Here is a 17,895-nt window from a genome sequence, read left to right as displayed (position 1 = left end):
TAAACTATGAAAATTATGGGGTCAGTTTGACTTCATCTTTTTCAAAATTAAATTTTTTTAAATGTCCTTTCGAAGCAGACAACGAGATTTCAATTCCGATGACCAACAGCTTCTTACGGGCAAACCCCACACCAAAAATAGTGCCGACAGATGAACTTGGAATCAACTTGAAATTGACTTGATTAACTATTTAACTATGATGTCTTATGTTAAACAAGTTATACGGCTGGGTTCAAGTTAGTGGGTTGAAGATGGGTTCGAGTCTGATTTGGGACAAGCAATTTTGAGCTGCGTCAATTTCGGATCAGACTCGAACCTAACCTGCGAATCAGATTTGAACCCCTACCTGGACAGATGTCATCTCCAAAAAGAGAACTCGTGGATTTTGTGGCAGGTAGGAGGAACCATTGAGCACCTCTACAACTGCCGAAAGGTTTTGAAAAGAGCAGTTGTTGTAGATTTAATCACCTCGCCACATGTTCAGCTGATGCCGTCCGCTCCAAAAATGCTACTTGCCGCTCTTGAATTGGTTTCAATCTCCTGTCCATCCATTCTACCCAAGTAGTCTGCTTGGTCTTTTGATCCACACACTGCTTGTCTGACCGAAGTCTATCCATCCGGTCTTACATGGCTGTCCGTCGAATTTCTAAAAAAAATTCTCAGTATTGATATTTTGATAGTTACATCAAGTGAAAACCATTCACTGTCTAAACTTTTCAGCTGACAGTAAATGTGTGTGACACAAGCTTTGCCTAAACCAGTTGCTTCTGAAACATGGTTTATGAATAATTTCTTGTAGTACTAATGGTGAATGGTCTAAAATAGATGACATCGGGGCACAACTTTGTTTTACAATTCTACCGAGTGCTGTTATATCAATAATTTGGTGAATATCTAGCTTCACAGAAGAAATATTTATGCTATATTAGACAAAAAAAATAATTCGTTCAATTTTATTTTATTACCATAAGGTTGTGTTCTTATATGCCACAGAGATAAAGGAAGCAGCATCCAAACTTCAGGAGAAAATGCTGGAAGCCATGACTAAAATGAAGAAAGGTGCAGGAGGAGGGCTAATAAACATAAATATGTTGAAAGAGGGTATCTGGAAACAGGACGAATGTATTACTCTGCCTTGTACTGTGCTTATTAGTTTTTAGCATGAGTGTTTGAAATCTCTAATACTATGATTTACCCTGTTTTATTTCCACAGACCTTTCAACAAAGCTCGAAGAGATCCATGATGTTGTACAAATTCTGAAAATGTGAGCTTCCTTCTGATTTTCCAGGTTTTGCTGTTTTGCCATTTTGGAATTGATAGTTCTTTTATATATATATATATATGAAACGTGAGATTCGCTGTTTTTTACTGTATTATTCATTGTTATGAATAGGCTATTGTTGTGAAAAAAGTTTTAGTAGAGGCTGTAGATAAAGCTTTTAAAATGTCGAAATGAAGTTGTTCAGCAACATTGTGGCATGATTGTTCTGTAAAACTAAGTAAAATTAAGTATTTAGGCTCAGCTTAGTGAATTATCATTTATTTTCTTCTTATTTGTATTTGTTGTGATGTGTGATTTATTTATTTGGATTTTGCGCTATTTTATGCACCTTACTTCTGTTCTATCTAAAATTCTTGTCCATTTCCTAGAAGTTATCAAATGGATCAAAATTATTGAATTTGAAGGAGGTTTAATGAGTTTGAAATGATAGCATGAGAAATAATGATATTATATTTTATTGAATTTAAAATTGTCCGTGAATCACACCCACAAAAGAGAGCGTGAAAGGAGTGTAAAGACAAATGGAGAGAGAGAGAGAGAGAGGAGCTATATCAGGAGCTATATCTTTAGGATTGAGCAGTAAAATTGTGCCAACATCTTCATTAAATGTTTACCTCTATTTATAGAATTTTTAGTACAATAATAAATTTACATTTTTGCCCCAATCTTGGTGGGGTTTAAATTGGGATTTAAGGTATTTCATAAATGACTACTCATTATCTGGTCATTTTTGGCTTGATTATACTAGCTCGGTTGTGTGAGCTTGGTTGCTCAGTTCAGTCGATTATCATTGTTAGTATGACTTAGTTGACCTCACTCACTTGGTCGAACTTGATGGGCTCAAAGATCTTACTTCTAGCGAGAAGACTTTTGGTCTTTACTAGATGGTTGGGGATGCTTCGTGGAAATGACCTTTCCGTCCTGTCGTCTCTCTTGCGGGTCTTACATTGATCTAGTTTTCTCTTGGTTAGAGATATGAACGTTCTTTTGGTAAGATTTCGGGTGAACTGTTTGATTGGTACCTGTCGACCATCCTCACACTAGTTTTTGACTTGATTGGCTTGGCACGACTGACTTAGCTGGCTCTACTGGTCCCACAATCTTTTTGTAGGGGATCTTCTTTCATCATGCTTCCTTATTCTGAACCGTTGGATCCTTATGACATCATGATTGAGACCTTTTTTATCTATATATTTTAGTTACTCGATTCTTTTACTTCTTGAAAGCCACGTTGTGATAAGAATAAAAGAATGCAAAAGCATATCTCATTCAATTATAATTAATGACTAAATGATTGAACTCTCTTGATTTTAAAGCTTCCAATTTCTATAAATAAGGTGATGGGACGCTCTCCCATGCCTCTGTGCTTTTCTTTGCTTGAGTAGATCGCCTCTCACACTCTGGTTTGGTCAAACCATAAACAAATTAAGTCACAGACCAATGTTCTCACAAAGAATTTGATCTGTTACATTTTTGGAAAAGCAAAGGGATGGGATCACTCATTGGGTGAGAGGAAGAAGAAGTTGCCGTGAAGAGGAAGAGGCTTCAACTTCTGTCGTCAAATCAGTTGGGGTCGTTTGATTCGATTCTAGGCGTAACTCTGAAGAAAGTTGGCAAAATACCTTGATTCTTGATCCGACTACTCATCCACCTATTGTGGTGCAAGATCTTTTGATCGATCAGACTATTGAAGTAGTTTCATTTGTCCTTCTGCAACTTTCAGCACTGCTTGCTGGCGAGCTTACCATGTCGCTTACAATGTCTGAGTTGATTTGGTTCATGGTTATGAGGGACTTGCGTCTTATATTTGTGGGGTTCGATCTCTTAGGTTTTGGTTTAGAATCTTTTTACTTATGATAATTCCGACTCCCTTCAAATCCAAATGAGGGATCAACTGAATTGCTGAGGAGCGTGGAGGAAGCATTAAGCGAGAATGCGAGGATTGTGGGTTGACAACCCTTTAACACTCCACTTCCCCCGAGACATGCGTGAAAGTTGTCGAAAGGATACACATGTCTCATCGGTCGCTAGTTTGTCATCTGAACGAGATTGAAAGTTTATTTATTTGGTTAGACATGATCCTTCGGTATGATCTTCCACTCACCATCATCACATGTAACATAATACAATTTATTAATCAAGGAGTGAGAGATTTATGCCAAAGCCAGAGAATATACTTAAGATTCACATTTGTCCACCATTCGCGGACAAATGGGTAAGACAAAGCAACAAGTAAGGTAAAATTGAATTTGAGAACCAAAGGAAATTGGGCTGAAATTTTACCATCAATCTTTTGGGCAATTTAGACAACCCCTTCCATCACGACCGTGTAGATCCCATTTATGTTTTCGCACGGAATAGAGGTCCAAGGACTGACTTGACGTATCGGAGGTAAAAAGAAGGATGACTCGGTACATAAAAACATATCAGAGAAAAGATTTTCACCATCATAAACCTCTTGTTGAAGAAAGTCGACTTGGTGGCGTGCGTACGGGGGTAGGAAAACTGGATCAGACATGGTCTGGGTTGTTTATCTTCAGTAAACGAGTCGCTCTTCGACCACAAGCTAAATATGTATAAAGGAAAGGAAGTACCCCACCCTTGGAGTGGGGACAACTTAAAATTTTTTTACTCATAATAATGTATCTATATAATTATAAGAAATGAAGGATAAATTTTGGGGTTTTATCTTTACTCGTCAAAATTCAAATGATACATCTGAAATTTTTTTACAATAGATGACTTCAAGCCCAACCAACATTCGAGTAACTCACCTGAAGTTAACTCAAAAAACAATCAAATCTGATCAATACCCGAGGAACAAAGGTTTATCTGCCAACAAGATGCTACTCGTATGATTGGAAATTCACCTATCTGACCCGCAACACTCACGTGTCATAAAATTCTCATGTCTCTTATCTTGTAATACATGTCGAACACTAGCGGTCAGATTTCCCACTCATTCACGATAAGATCCATAGTGGGTAGCACACGAATCAACCCAATATCAAGTATGGACGGTTACCCCAGTGTAGACTACAACAAGATACAATTTATGTGTCTGATGTAAGGTACGACCAATCTAAGACAATGAATTAACCGAATGATTGAGACGTAGGTAGTGTAAGATACGAGCTGGGCGATAACACACTAAACTAACCAAGAATATTCTCCTCATCTAATGACCCATCAACTTTATTATCACAATTTCTCCAATTCACTAGTTATCCTATCATCTTCTCTCACAGACGGTCGACCTCCCTCGCCACATCAACACTCACCTCAGGTATATATATAAAAAGGAAAAAAAGAAAGAAAAAAAGACTTTCAATGTACGACCTACCAACAAATTCTTTTTTCTCATTCATAATCAATAATGACTTAAAAATATTCTTACAAGTGTTTATTAAAAAAAAAAATTAAGAGAATTGTGGAGGAGCCATGATTGCCCTACACGTTGGATGACCCGCCATCATCCCAACCACTTCCATCATATTTGTCACCCTCTTCCTCCTCGGGCTTAGACTCAGTCACCAACGTTGAAAACTTCTCTAGACCAATCCACTCTGAGAAAACCAGCCCTTCCTTAACCATATGGCTAACACCATACGAGTCCCCTTCCTTGAGCTTCTCAACAACGAGAACCTTCTTTGTAGGGTAAGAAGAAAGCTTGACCAAGAAAAAAGAAAAAAAAAAAATTATTTGGGCGTCTTCATCATTGCCATTTGTTCCTTTAGGACTGGATTTTCTTCTTTTATGTTTGTGAGCAACTTTGATTGCCTGAGTCAGTTTTCAACCTCTCTTCTATCTCTACAAACATTTACTCAAGTTCCAGCTGAGCACGTCACACCTAACGAAGTATGGCCAATTGAGTAATAGAAACTTGCAAAGCCATTGCCTGGAACCAATCGATTGTTCGACACATGCCTATTAAGCTCTTCCAAAGAAGAGTCGTCAAACTCAACGACCATATCGTCTCAACTATTGTGTAAGCATAGAGAGTAGCCTTCAAAGGCTTAAAATACCAGTCCTTATGAAGGTCAATCAAGGTGAATCTGATGCCCTGACTGAGTCTCACTTTGACTTGGATCCTCTGCGATTCTTTCGAGATGAAAGAGGAGGAGATTTATCCTTAGCATCCACCTCTTGGATGCGCTTTCGATGAGACTACCGTGACTCGTCTGTCGAACCAGTCGCAAAAGACTTCCCTTCGCGGTGGCGCTCCTCTTCAAGTCAAGATGGCTCTGACAGGTTCAGGTTCTCCCCGCCAGATGTTTGATCAATAATTAGGCCCATCGGTGAAACTTGTTCGTATCGACGAGGATGAGGCGACTGGCCTTGTCTCTCATGAACAAAGACAAGAATCACAAAGGCCCCAGTCGAGAAATGATTGGCTCCATCACTTGTCCTCCCACCGAGACTTCCTTATCATGACGACCCAACCCCTCTAGGCTCGTTGTTTTCTCGACGTCAGATTGGTCGCGCCATGGGAACCTGCAAATGGAACAAAACATTTATCTTTTTCTCAGCAACTCAATCTCTTGATCTGAATTAGCTCATATGTTCCGACCCTATGAGAAAAAAAATAGTAGAAGGAGAAATCAAGTAAATGAGATCAACACCTGCTAAAGCATAGGATCCCATTTCTTGAGCAACCACCTTTGGTGTCAGATGTTTCTTTGCACTAACAACGGTCGAGCGTGCCTTTTCTTTTGCAGTCCAGCGAGCAACGCTTCCTCCCTCTAAACCTGGCGGGCGTCAGAGGCCTTCCAATCCTCTTCAATCATTGCATCAAAGATGTTTGGCCGCAACACCTTGTTGACTGGAACAAACTTCAGGTATTGTTGGACCGACAACTTGGTCCCCTTGACCTTAATTGCCTCCAGTAGTACTTTTGTTAGCGCTTTTGCCTTTACTTTCGGTGGAGCGTCACTAGACGGAACTGTCAGACGAACCTCCCCCGCGGAGAGGATGCCACGCAAAATCTTTGCATCCAATCCTTTACCTTATTTTCCAATCCTAGTAGCTAAAATTTGTCTACTAATGAAAATTGGACGAATTTGTTTGGTCCAATCGAGAATGAGAATATGTAGTTGAATAGGTCAATCGATCACCATACCTTTTAGGATGTTAAATCCAAAATTGTCCGTGAATCACATCCAAGAAATAGAGCATGAAAGGAGAGTGAAAGGACAGAGGGAGAGAGAGTGGAGTTAAAATCTCTAGGATGAACGGGAAAAATTGTGTAATCCTCTTTATTAAATGCTACCTCTATTTATAGATGTTTTAGTACAATAGTGATATTATATTTTTTTATTCCCATCTAGGTGGGGTTTACATTAGATATTCCAGGTATTTCATTAATGACTATTCATTATACGGTCGTTTTTGGCTCTATTCTGCTAGCTCGGTAGACAAAGTTTGTTCAGCTCAGCTCGGTAGATTATCTTGGTTGGTAGGACTCAATTTGCCCAACTCACTTGATTGAACTTGATGCACTAAAAAGTCCTACTTCAGTCAAGAAGAGGATGCTTTATGGAAATGCCCCTTCCGTTGAGTCGGCTTTCATGTAGGATAAACTTCCACATTGAGTCAGTTTTCTTTTGGTTCGAGATACATGCACTCTTTTAGTGAGCATTTAGGTGAGCTGTTTGGTTGGTACCAGTTGGCCATCCTCATGTAAGTTTTTGACTCGGTTGGCTTGACTAGTCCCGTGATCTTCTTGCAAGGGATCTTCTTCCTTCATCATGCTTACTTATTCCGAACCATTGGATCCTCGTGAGATCATCACTCATCTCACACCTTTTTAATGTGCACATTTGAAGTTCAATGTGAAAATGTAAAGACATAAAAAGAGTTGATATCTGATCTAAAAAAATAACTGGAAACCGGAGACGTTGTATATTTTCTTATAGCTCTTGTTGCTATAATTGCGTATATTTGACATATATAATTGTAATTTTCTTTGACTTGCGAGGAAAAGTGACAAAATATCTTGATATTATTTTTTGATTTTAACCAAAAAAAAAAAAAAAATCTAAATAGCCAATGCACAGCACAAATGTTAACTTATACTTTCTCATTACTATCGTCTTGTTGGTTAATAGTCTCAATAATATATTAATTAGGAAAATTTACGTACAAATCCACTTAATTCTCATGTATTTGCATATCTAACACCTAAACTTCAATTTGCACATTTATGCCACCTTGCTTATGCAAGAAAATGTGTGTTTCGTTTTTTTAAGTTAAAATAATGGTAATTTTTAAAGTGACATGAAAGATTTGGGTGATGTAAATGTAAATAGTAGAGTTTAGGTGTTCGATATGTAAATATATAGGAATTGGGGGGGTATGCGAGTACATGCTTCTATTAAATAATAATTGATGTTAATCAACCTGTATTCAATATGTACAATTCATTTATAATTTACCGAAGAATGAAAGTTGAACAATTTCCGCATTTGTTAATATAGTGCTCATGATTCATGAATTATTTAAATTATTGTGTAAGTGGATGGGAAATGATGCTCTGTTTGGCTTGAACACAGTAAAAATGACGTCTGGGTGTAGGTTCAAATAAGTAAAGTTTCTAATAGTATGGACGAATGCACAAGAAAAAAATATCCCATGAAACAACTACGAGACCACGAACTTGGACTCTATGTACTATCTCAGGTAAATTAATAGAATTAGTAGATATTATGGTTCATCGAAAGATATATATTTTATGCATTCAAGGAACTAACTAGGTTTTGGAGAAAACGATAAAGAGATTGATAGCTTAGGCTTTAAACTTTAGTATTCAGGTAAGAGTCGCATTAGAAATGAATTAGGTGTAATCATATATAAAATTTTTGAAAGATAATGTTATAAAAATTAATAGAATTGAGTAGAATTATAGCTTTAAAAATTTATGTTTATACTAAGATTTTTACTATTACAAGTGCTTATGATCTTCAAGTAGGTTTAGGTATAGATTTAAAAGAAAAATTTTGAAATGACATAGAAGAATTAATATAACTTAATAAGAGTTCTTACATAGCAACAACCAAAACCATTGAATATTTCATTTTAACCGCCCAAACTTTAAATATAACATTTTAACCATTTTTATATATGTGTATAAATCAACCAAAACAATAAACATACAAGAAAGTCTCTAGCTCAGAGTTATATATATATATAAAGTTTGTATTAAATAAAAATGCTGTGTTTTTTTTAGAATAAGCAGATTTAATTATTTTTATTCTAATAACATATCAATATTTAAATTTTAATTTAATTTTTAAATCTTTTTTATTTATATTAAATTAACTTTTTAGTTATAATTTATATTGAATTTTAAGTGAATATCTAGCTTTAATCAAACATCTTAACAACGTTTATTCATGAGGTTTAAATAAAATTACTTATTTATTTATATTATTTTTTTATATATTTTAATAGACGGTCTAAAAATAAATTAATTTGAAATTAAATTTTAATAATATTTTATTTAAATTATTTATATTTTTAGTTGTAATTTATAATGGGTTTTTAACTCGCAATTATTTAATATTTTATAATATTTAAAAGGTAATTAATTTAAATTTCTTATACATTTTAAAGTATATGATTTTTAAATAATATAATAAATAAAAATATGTCCATCATGTGCATTTAAATAAATTCACAAGTCTTAAATTAATTGGGTTTAAAAATATTAAAGAATTTTCTTGTTATATTATCCAATAAAATGATTATATTATTGATAATAAACTGGTTATGTTATTATTCTAAGTAATTATCTTTTAATATATTTTTATAGTATATTTTTATCGATTTAATATTAAAATTAAAAAAAAAAGGATCAATAATGTTAGTTTTAAATATATATTAAAAAAATTGAATTTATTCAATAACTTAAAAATTTGTCCCCATTAAGAAAAAAAAAAACTTTTTTGCCTGCCCCTGTCTTAGAAATGTTGTTAAATGTAGTTAATATTAGATATCCTCATCACTTTGGGAGACTAAATTATACCAAGACAATTTACATTATTTGATTTTATTTAAATTTGACTTCTTGTGAGTATTTTATATAAGTTTATATAAAAATTTTCATCTCACAACATACAATTGTGTCACAACATTGATCACATTCTTAAACATATTTGAATTCCATCTAATTAAAATTCTCCCAATACATTAAAAGATTAATCTAAACGAATTGTTTAATAGTATGACCCTTCATGTGATACTTGGAAGTAATCATCAAAGTGTTAGTCAGTTCATCTTAGACATGCCCTCATCGTTGCGTAGCTTGGTACTTGGAATGAAAACTACGACCATTTATTCATATTTGATTAGTGGTTGACTTAGGTTGACATTTAGAGTTTCTAACCTTGTTCTAAGTGGACAAGGGCCTATTTAGTTAGTTTGTGAAGAAAAGGTGCATGCAAAAAACCCTATAATATTTCTTAACTCAAAATTTTTGTGGTAAGCATCCTTAATAATCTGAACGTTATATAAATACATTTCTATCTTTATGTCATGGAAAACCTTGTTGATAAATTTGTTACTTAACTACATGTTATTCTAAGAACTATGGTAATTATGTCAGAATGCACATGTATAACACGTAAGAGACGAACACTAGTTAAAGCCACATACAATTATGACCAAGTTGGAATATTTTACATATGAGCATTGCAATGAAAGATGTTTTTTGTGTAGAGAGATGCACAAAGTTTAATGGATATTGATGAATAAGTGACTAAGGAAATCAAATACATATGTGGGCTTGCAATCATGTGACATCAGAGCTTGTGTGAATTAAATGAGACTTTTGCAATGATATCAAAATTTTGATGAAAGTCTTGCACTTCAAAATTATTCTAAATACATATTGTTTTAAGTATGAATTTATATCAATTCTATCTGTCATGGACATAAATTTGAATATTAAAATTAGAATTGCAGGTATGAAAGTTTTAACAAGCATTTTCATATTGGAATTCAAACCTAAATGCACTGCTCAGCAGAAATCTAACAATTGAGCCCCAACTAAAACAATTATTTGATTTTACTCAACACCTCACGTACAGATATATTTAACGGACTAGTAACACGTGCGGGACGTAGAACCTGCACGTACTTTCAAGTGCACCCAATGTTTCAGTCACACGCCGCATCCTTACTGCCACGTATAATAATTTCCATGTGGATTACGGTCAATGGATCGGTCTGAATTTGTACAAAGCTAATTTGAAAGAAGTAACGGGCGATTTAACGGCTATTTTCCGATACTGGGTAATTTAACGGGGCGAGGAAATTCTAGATCAAGATCAGACGGTGGTGGGATCGTTTCACCGTGAAATAGTACTTCGTGGCCTCGTTCTACTGTGAAGAAAATGGGCCGACGGATGTGAAGAACGTGGTTGAACTTAAGCCGTTGATTTATGCCCTTCGCGCCTTTTATGAGGTATAAAAGCTTCTCTTCTCTCTTCTCCCGCCGTTCTCGCCGTCACTTTCCTCCCGCGGACTAGGGCTTACTTCGTCGCCTTCTCCGACATCCTCCATTGATTTTGAGGTAGTTTCTTCTTATCTGTACCGATACCGCGTAGTTTTTGAAGGGAAGCGATCTGTGGAAAGATTTTTTTTAATTATTTTTTTGTGTTTTTGGATTTTTGGATGAGTTTTCACACTTTTGATTTCCGCGTGTTCTGATTCGAGATCGTGTGTTTTTATTTATGGGTTTCTGGATTTGAGAACGGAAAAACTTTTAGGCATCACCCACAACGTTTACGACTTTCAATCGATGGGGTTTTCTTTGATTAGGGTTTATTTGATTCATCTTCTTGCTTTTACGTTTTAGATTTCCTTCTTCGGCTCTGCTAATGTTTGCATTTTGTAGGATTGAATTTGAAGACAGAATTGAGAGATGATTTTTGATGAAAGGGATAAGATTTCAGCAGATTGCTTCATGGAAATGGAGCATGTAAGTGGGCTTGAGATAATTAACGAAAAGTTCGAATCCCCTTCTTCAAAATCTTCCTGCTTGGAGGATAAAAATGATCTGGAGGTGAAGGATTCTTCATGCCAAGTTTCCTGTCTAGATAAAGGCCAGGAATGCGAATTCAAAGATGTCCTGCCATTGCGGCCGGTGAAGTTGAGCTTGTTTGATTCTTCGATTCATTTCCAGAATGACGGATTAACTGAAACCTCTTCTTCATCATCCGATCAAACTGAGGATGAAGAGATGATTTCAGAAATTCAGACTCCAACTAAAACGATATTCGATCCTTTTGCTCCGGGTGCAGATGATTTAATGCTCGCGCCAAAGAAAAAGAAGTCAAGGGATTCGTATGCTCCTCTTCGGAGGCGGTTGAATTTTGATGCTGACAGTGACTCTAATCAAAATGCAGCAGGTGATCCATTGAAGGATTTTGATGAAGAGGAGCTGCAATTTTGGGAGTCAATCTCTAATTCTTTGTTTGAAATGATCATCTCGAGTCAACTCAAAGAGATTTCAGATGAGGCCATGGTGGCAGATTCTGATTATCTCGAAGGCTGCCAGACACCTTCATCGTCTCCATTGTTGTCTGGTGTTGCAGAAACTTGCCCACCTGCTCCTATGAGACCAAAATTGATCTTAGGGAAACAACAAAGCGATAAACTCTGTAGAAAGCTGGACTTTGGAAGCAATTTGAGCTGAACATTCAGTTGTGGTGCAAATCAGTTAATGGCTGCATAATTGTGTGGATTAACAAATGCTACTGGTTTTTCTTTACTAATGATGATTCATGGAGATCTAGTTTTTTAAAGTTTTGTGAGAGGTGGTTGAATCAGTATTTGGTAAGGTTTAAGTGCTAAATTATGGGGGATTAATTATTGTTTCTGGTTTTGGTTACTAAACATGTGAAGATCTATAGTAATTGTTTCTATGTAACTTGTGTATTTGTTAGACTCATTGTGATGTTTAAGTATGTATGAGAGATAGGAGGATTTTGTGGATCATTGTAATTATTCTCTTATGAGTTTTCTAGTGCAAAATATCAATGTCTTAAATTTTAGAGATTTGTATTGACAAAAGTTTTCGACTTTATGTTAGTTTTGAGATATGAGGTAAGGTTTTGTGTAGATTTCTCATGCATTACACTCATCTAATAAAAATCAAGAACTTATATTTTCATGAATAAATTTGCACCATTTTTTGGATTTCAACTTTAAAATTTATTAATTTTCTTGTTTTTAATATTCATCTTTTTAGCTCAACTCGAGTTAAAAAAATATTCATCTTTTGGAAATTTTTTTACATAGCACACAATTCTTATATGTTTACATATATTATATCTAAACCTTCATATTAAAACACAAGGAATAAAAAAAAAAATATTAGTAGGTGAGACATAAATCTTGGATATAAGTTTGCAACATCGAAACAAGCATGAAAGTCTTGTTTTAGTCAGATCTTGTTATGCTATTCAGATTATTTAATGCCTCAATCATTTTTTAAAATATCATGAATAAAATTTTAAAGCATTACATTTGCATATTTGTCAGTATTTTTTTTGATAATATCATTTTGTTCAACCAATGATTTGATGATCACATTCCCCATCATAGTGTAATTCTTTAGCCTTTCAAAATTAATACATTCTTAAAGAAAAAAAAAAAAAACAAAATGTGCTTTTGATCATCATTTTATCAGTTATCTTGGGCATATTATGAGCAATATGTCACACACTCCGCCAATTTTAAAGAAATTGACAAGACAACGTTGTGATGAATGATTCTAGAAAAGACCAGATGGAGGAGAGCAATCCAAGTAACTCTAGAAAACTCCATCACATTCTATAGAATATTAGAATGAAAAGCTCCAAGGAGAACTCAAGAATAGCCTAGAAAGATCTAGGGTTGTGTATGTATATAAGAGAATTGTGTAGAACTATCTAGAAACTTGACAATTCTAATGTACTTTAGAAGATCCTTTAGACTTGGAGGGGGCTATAAATAAAAGCATTCAAGTGTTGTAATCACTCTTTCTTAGTGAAAGGTTTCTTTCTCCAATACTTCTTCCTACTATTCTTCCTAGAGTGTTTTGTGCTTACAAGCCCAAGCACTGTGAGGGTTAGACTGATTTTGTGTGAAGGAAGAGCACTAAAGCCGCACAGGTGACTTGAGATAAGTTAGTCCGTGACAGTTGGTATTAGAGTCAGGTTTCAAAGGTAGAACATGTAATGTAATCTGAAGCCACTATTATGGAATCATCTCAACAAGGGTGAGGTTATCAGGAGCAACGGGATCCAACTGCATCCGAGCCACATGGGAGGTCTAAGGAGATCATGCACTACTTTGGTTCAAGTCTTGCTCGGGTGGAGGAGACAATGAATGACATGGAGGCCTAAACAAAGGACCTTGGACAAAAGGTAGATGGAATCGAGGAGGAGGACATCAAAATCCATTTCGACGATCAATTCACATGAAACTATGTCTGGTAAAGCAGAAATTAGGTTAATCTTTAGCACCCCTGATCAAGGAATGTTGAGATTCACATATTATTTGTCAGGGCCATGCACATATAATGAAGCAGAATATGAAACCCTGCTCACAGGCTTACACTTAACAATTGCAATGAAGATAAAAAAGATCAAGATTTTCAGTGATTAATCAAGTTGTTGGAAAATATCAGACATTAAAGCCCAAGCTCCATCAGTATCATCAATACACAATGAAGCTGCTTGAAAAGATAATATATGTTACTATATGCAGAATTCCCTGTGGTAACAACACTATTGCACATGCTTTCGTAAAATTAGCTAAATAAATGTTTTATTTGGAAGAAGAATCTATTCCAATCAAAGTTCAAGGTTGTCGGGTCCTCTCCCCCATCAATATGAAATATTTGAGTAAAATAAAATTTGAAGAGCACGTCGCCACAACAACACTTAAAGAAGGTTCAAATTGATAAAGTCCTTTTGTTGATTACCTGCGTGAAGACAAGCTTCCTAAGGATAAATCCCCCACTTATCAGTTAAAAATGAGAGCTTTATATTCCACACTCTTAAACAACACACTTCACCAAATATTCTTCGATCATATATGGCTACGTTGCTTAAACAAGCAGGAAACCAGACGATAGTTAAAGAGGTACACTTTGGGTTATGTGGTGCTCACCAACTAGGCCCCAAAATGAAAGTATAATTCAAAAGAATTGGAAATTATTGGCCTAAGATGATCACAACTGTATGGAGACTACCAGATGTGGCTACCAGTGTCAAGTGCATGGTGTGGGCTTACATCAGCCGCCTAAAATACTAAACTCTATAGTTACTTCTTGGCCCTTTGAATGCTTGGGTACAAACATAATAGGGCCTATTGACCCTCCCTCATCGAAAGAACATAGACTTATATTAGTTGCGATAGGTTGCTTCCCTAAATTGACAGAGGCCGTAATGTTAAGAGAAGTCAAAGCCCACCATGCACTCCAAATTCTTCAAGCACCATTTTGTGTATAAATTCAATTTCTCTTGCCGTATCATATATGATAATGGTCCTGCTATCAAAAGTGCCAAGATCAACAACTTCTTGACTTAGCACAATATTGACTAGGGCTATTCCACCATCTATTGCCCTCAGATCAATGGATTAGATGAATCTTTCAATAAAACTCCAGTCTAAATTTTGAAGATGTTGGATCAAAATAAAATGCAATAGAACAAATTGTTATTAGAAGCACTATGGGCCTACCCGACTTTACAAAGGACTCCGACTCACCTACTCCCTTTCGTTAATTTATGAGACCAAATACGTACTTTTTCTACAGGTTCAGCTTCGTTCACTGAGAACTGCAACATGCTTAGCAAACCCTCCAGAATAGAACAACCGGCTATGAAAAGGACTCAAGGGGCTGCATGAAGCTCGTTTGATAACAAAACAAAATCTCGAGTTGTACCAGTCATGCATGATTCAAGCAAATGATAATTTGTTTAGGTCCCAAACATTTCATGTAGGAAAACTGGTTCTAGTTTTCAAGAGACTGATTCTAACTCCCCGAAAAGTCAGCAGTAAATTATTTTACACTAAGTAAACTAGATAATATATAAATTTCAAGCAAATTTTGTTTCCATTAAATAATATAAATTCTTACTAATAAACTAACTTATTGTAACAAGAAAATGAGAAGGAATTGTATTAAATTAATATACATATCCGACATTAAATTATAATATATTATTATGTACTTAATACTCATTTTTAAAATATTATTGATATTAAATATAAATATATTGAATTTAGATATATAATAAAATAAAGTATAGCAAATTAATTTTTATTTAAATAATATATCTTATATGATATGTGCTATTATTGATCTGTTTAATATTTAGCATTCAATAACTTATTTGTTGATTAACAAATAGGTTTATTGATTAATATAAATAAATTCATATTATTATGTTTAAGTTTAATTCATTTATCTATTTCATTGTTCCAAAGAAAAGGGTGCCTCGAAGTTTCTGAAATCTCAGTTTTAGCTATATAACGTGCCGTTCAAAGATATGCATAGAAGAAATAAGGGTGTAAACGAGCCGAACAGGAGTGAGCCCGGACTCAATTCGTGTTCAGCTTGTCAAAAAATATTACTGTTAGTGCTCAACTCGTTTGTATTTCGAACAAAAAAAAAATTATTCGTGTTCAGCTCGTTTGTTTAGCAAGCCGCATGCGAGCTGCTCGTGGACAAAGATCGTTTTGACAACAGTAATCACGCAGCTGTTAGGCCAAGCTTAAGTAAGCTCAGACTCAATTTTTGTTTGAGTGTTAAAATATATCATTGTTCGTATTTGACTCGTTTATATATAGAGCTCAAAAAATTTATTTGTGTGGCTTGTTTGTGTTTAGAATTTTAGGGTAAAGAAAAGCAAGAATCGACACAAATCAGGAAAGAAACACAGAGATTTAACGAGGTTCGGCAAAGATGCCTACGTCCTCAGGAGCAGAGCGGCTAATTTTCCTTCAATTCAGAAAAAAAAAATACAAGATGCCTAGGGTTACAAACAAGACATATATATAACTCTAGCGTACAATATGTAATTACAAAATTACCACTGTATCGTATGGCGGGGGAGTTGCCCCCGCACCCCAACACACATAACGAAACTCTCCCGATTGGACAGATGCTTTCGCTCCGCTGGCTCGTTTTGTACAGCTACAACATTTGTCCCTTATCTGGTATATGAGTCATATCTAATAGTTTGCTTATTGAGTCGAACACGAGTTGTTCACGATCAATGAACCATTTTAACAATCTTAGTCACACAACCATAGGATGTTAGGGGTTAGGCAAGATTTAAATTTATTATTTATATTAAAATATTCATTAAAATATAGTTTAGTATATTTTGAATTAGTAATTTTAATTGATTATAATCTTTATAGCTTTGTAGTTAAATAATTAATTAAATATAACATTCCATATATGTATATATATATCTATGTGTGTGTGTGTGTGTGTGTGTGTGTGTGTGTGTGAATTTATGTATGTATGACTGTATAAAGCTAAAAAATACTTAAGCAATAATCAATTGTCGCAGTCAGAGCAGCTCATCCTCAAAACCAATTTGTTAGAGAAATTATTTAAAGTTTGAACAAAACTCAAAAAAGCCAAGAACATATAAGTGTATTTATATGATCACTTTTTTATAGCACGTTAATAAGGACATAGCACTTGACTCTAAGCCAAGTTTTTAACATGATTGCAATAGCATAATTATATTATGGTATAGCTTAAATTTAGATGTTCTCAAACTCTGTTTAAAAAAGCGTCTTTGGGTCGCGCCCCAGGTCTGGGAGTAAGGCCTTTCTCCCCAAGCCCACTAGGGGGGCCTAAATTGCGTGGGGCTTACGCCCGGGAAGAACCAGAGCATAACATGTGCCTCACAGGCGTATGCCCGCCTCCGATTCGTGCTTCTTTCGCAGGCTCGTCGTCTTCGTCTCGCACGCAGGCTTGGATCAAGCTCATCTATGTTGAGCTTCTCTCGCACTCGCATCATCTTTGTATTCTCACGCAGGCTCTCGCATCGTGTTCTCCCGCACTCTTGGTTTTTGTCTACGTCAACTTCTCACGCAGGCTCTCGCATCGTCTTCTTCTCACGCAAGCACTCGCATCGTACCTCCCACACTCGTCGTCTTCTCCCGTGAGGTAGAAAAAACAGTGAATTTCTTTGCGATTTTTTATGCTTTTATAAGTCTTTAATTTATGATTTCATTGTAGCAACAATGAGGTTATTGTAGCTCTTCCTGTAGCTACTGCAGTGAACTGCAAACTTTTTTTTCTTATGTTAAAGATTTGCATAAATAGTTTATTTTTTTCCTTAATATTTATATTCTTTTTTTTTTGTTATGTTGTGAAGTTTAAGCACGGTGCCTTGGGAGTTACCTCTCGCCCCATATTAGCTAAAACACCACGCCCAATAAAAGCTAAAACACCACGCCCAATAAAAGCTAAAACACCACGCCCAATAAAAGCTAAAACACCACGCCCAATAAAAGCTAAAACACCACGCCCAATAAAAGCTAAAACACCACGCCCAATAAAAGCTAAAACACCCCGCCCAACGCCTATGCTATT

The 17,895-nt window shown here is 35.3% G+C and overlaps 2 protein-coding genes across 2 annotated transcripts in view; both read left to right on the top strand.

Annotated features, from left to right (window-relative positions):
- LOC110032373 (protein MIS12 homolog) overlaps nucleotides 1-1,523 on the top strand; it is a 16,700-nt gene extending 15,177 nt beyond the window's left edge. The window contains exons 6-7 of the mRNA XM_020735989.1: nucleotides 994-1,122; nucleotides 1,214-1,523. Of these exons, the coding sequence (XP_020591648.1) occupies nucleotides 994-1,122; nucleotides 1,214-1,269 (185 nt within the window). The 3' untranslated portion in view covers nucleotides 1,270-1,523. The remainder of the gene's footprint in view (nucleotides 1-993; nucleotides 1,123-1,213) is intronic.
- A 9,258-nt stretch (nucleotides 1,524-10,781) lies between these two features.
- Nucleotides 10,782-12,300, top strand: LOC110032372. Its single transcript, XM_020735988.1, has 2 exons — nucleotides 10,782-10,854; nucleotides 11,179-12,300. The coding sequence occupies exon 2, from the start codon at nucleotides 11,206-11,208 to the stop codon at nucleotides 11,977-11,979; it is 774 nt and encodes a 257-aa protein (XP_020591647.1). The 5' UTR covers nucleotides 10,782-10,854; nucleotides 11,179-11,205; the 3' UTR covers nucleotides 11,980-12,300.
- Nucleotides 12,301-17,895: the final 5,595 nt, after the last annotated feature.

The sequence above is a fragment of the Phalaenopsis equestris genome, unplaced genomic scaffold (assembly GCF_001263595.1).
Source record: "Phalaenopsis equestris unplaced genomic scaffold, ASM126359v1 Scaffold000932, whole genome shotgun sequence".
Taxonomy (NCBI): Eukaryota; Viridiplantae; Streptophyta; class Magnoliopsida; order Asparagales; family Orchidaceae; genus Phalaenopsis; species Phalaenopsis equestris.
This window is presented reverse-complemented; position numbering and strand designations above follow the sequence as displayed.

What these genes read in the sequence shown, in the direction of transcription:
- LOC110032372 (XM_020735988.1), top strand. Translation starts at nt 11,206, where the DNA reads ATGATTTTTGATGAAAGGGATAAGATTTCAGCAGATTGCTTCATGGAA.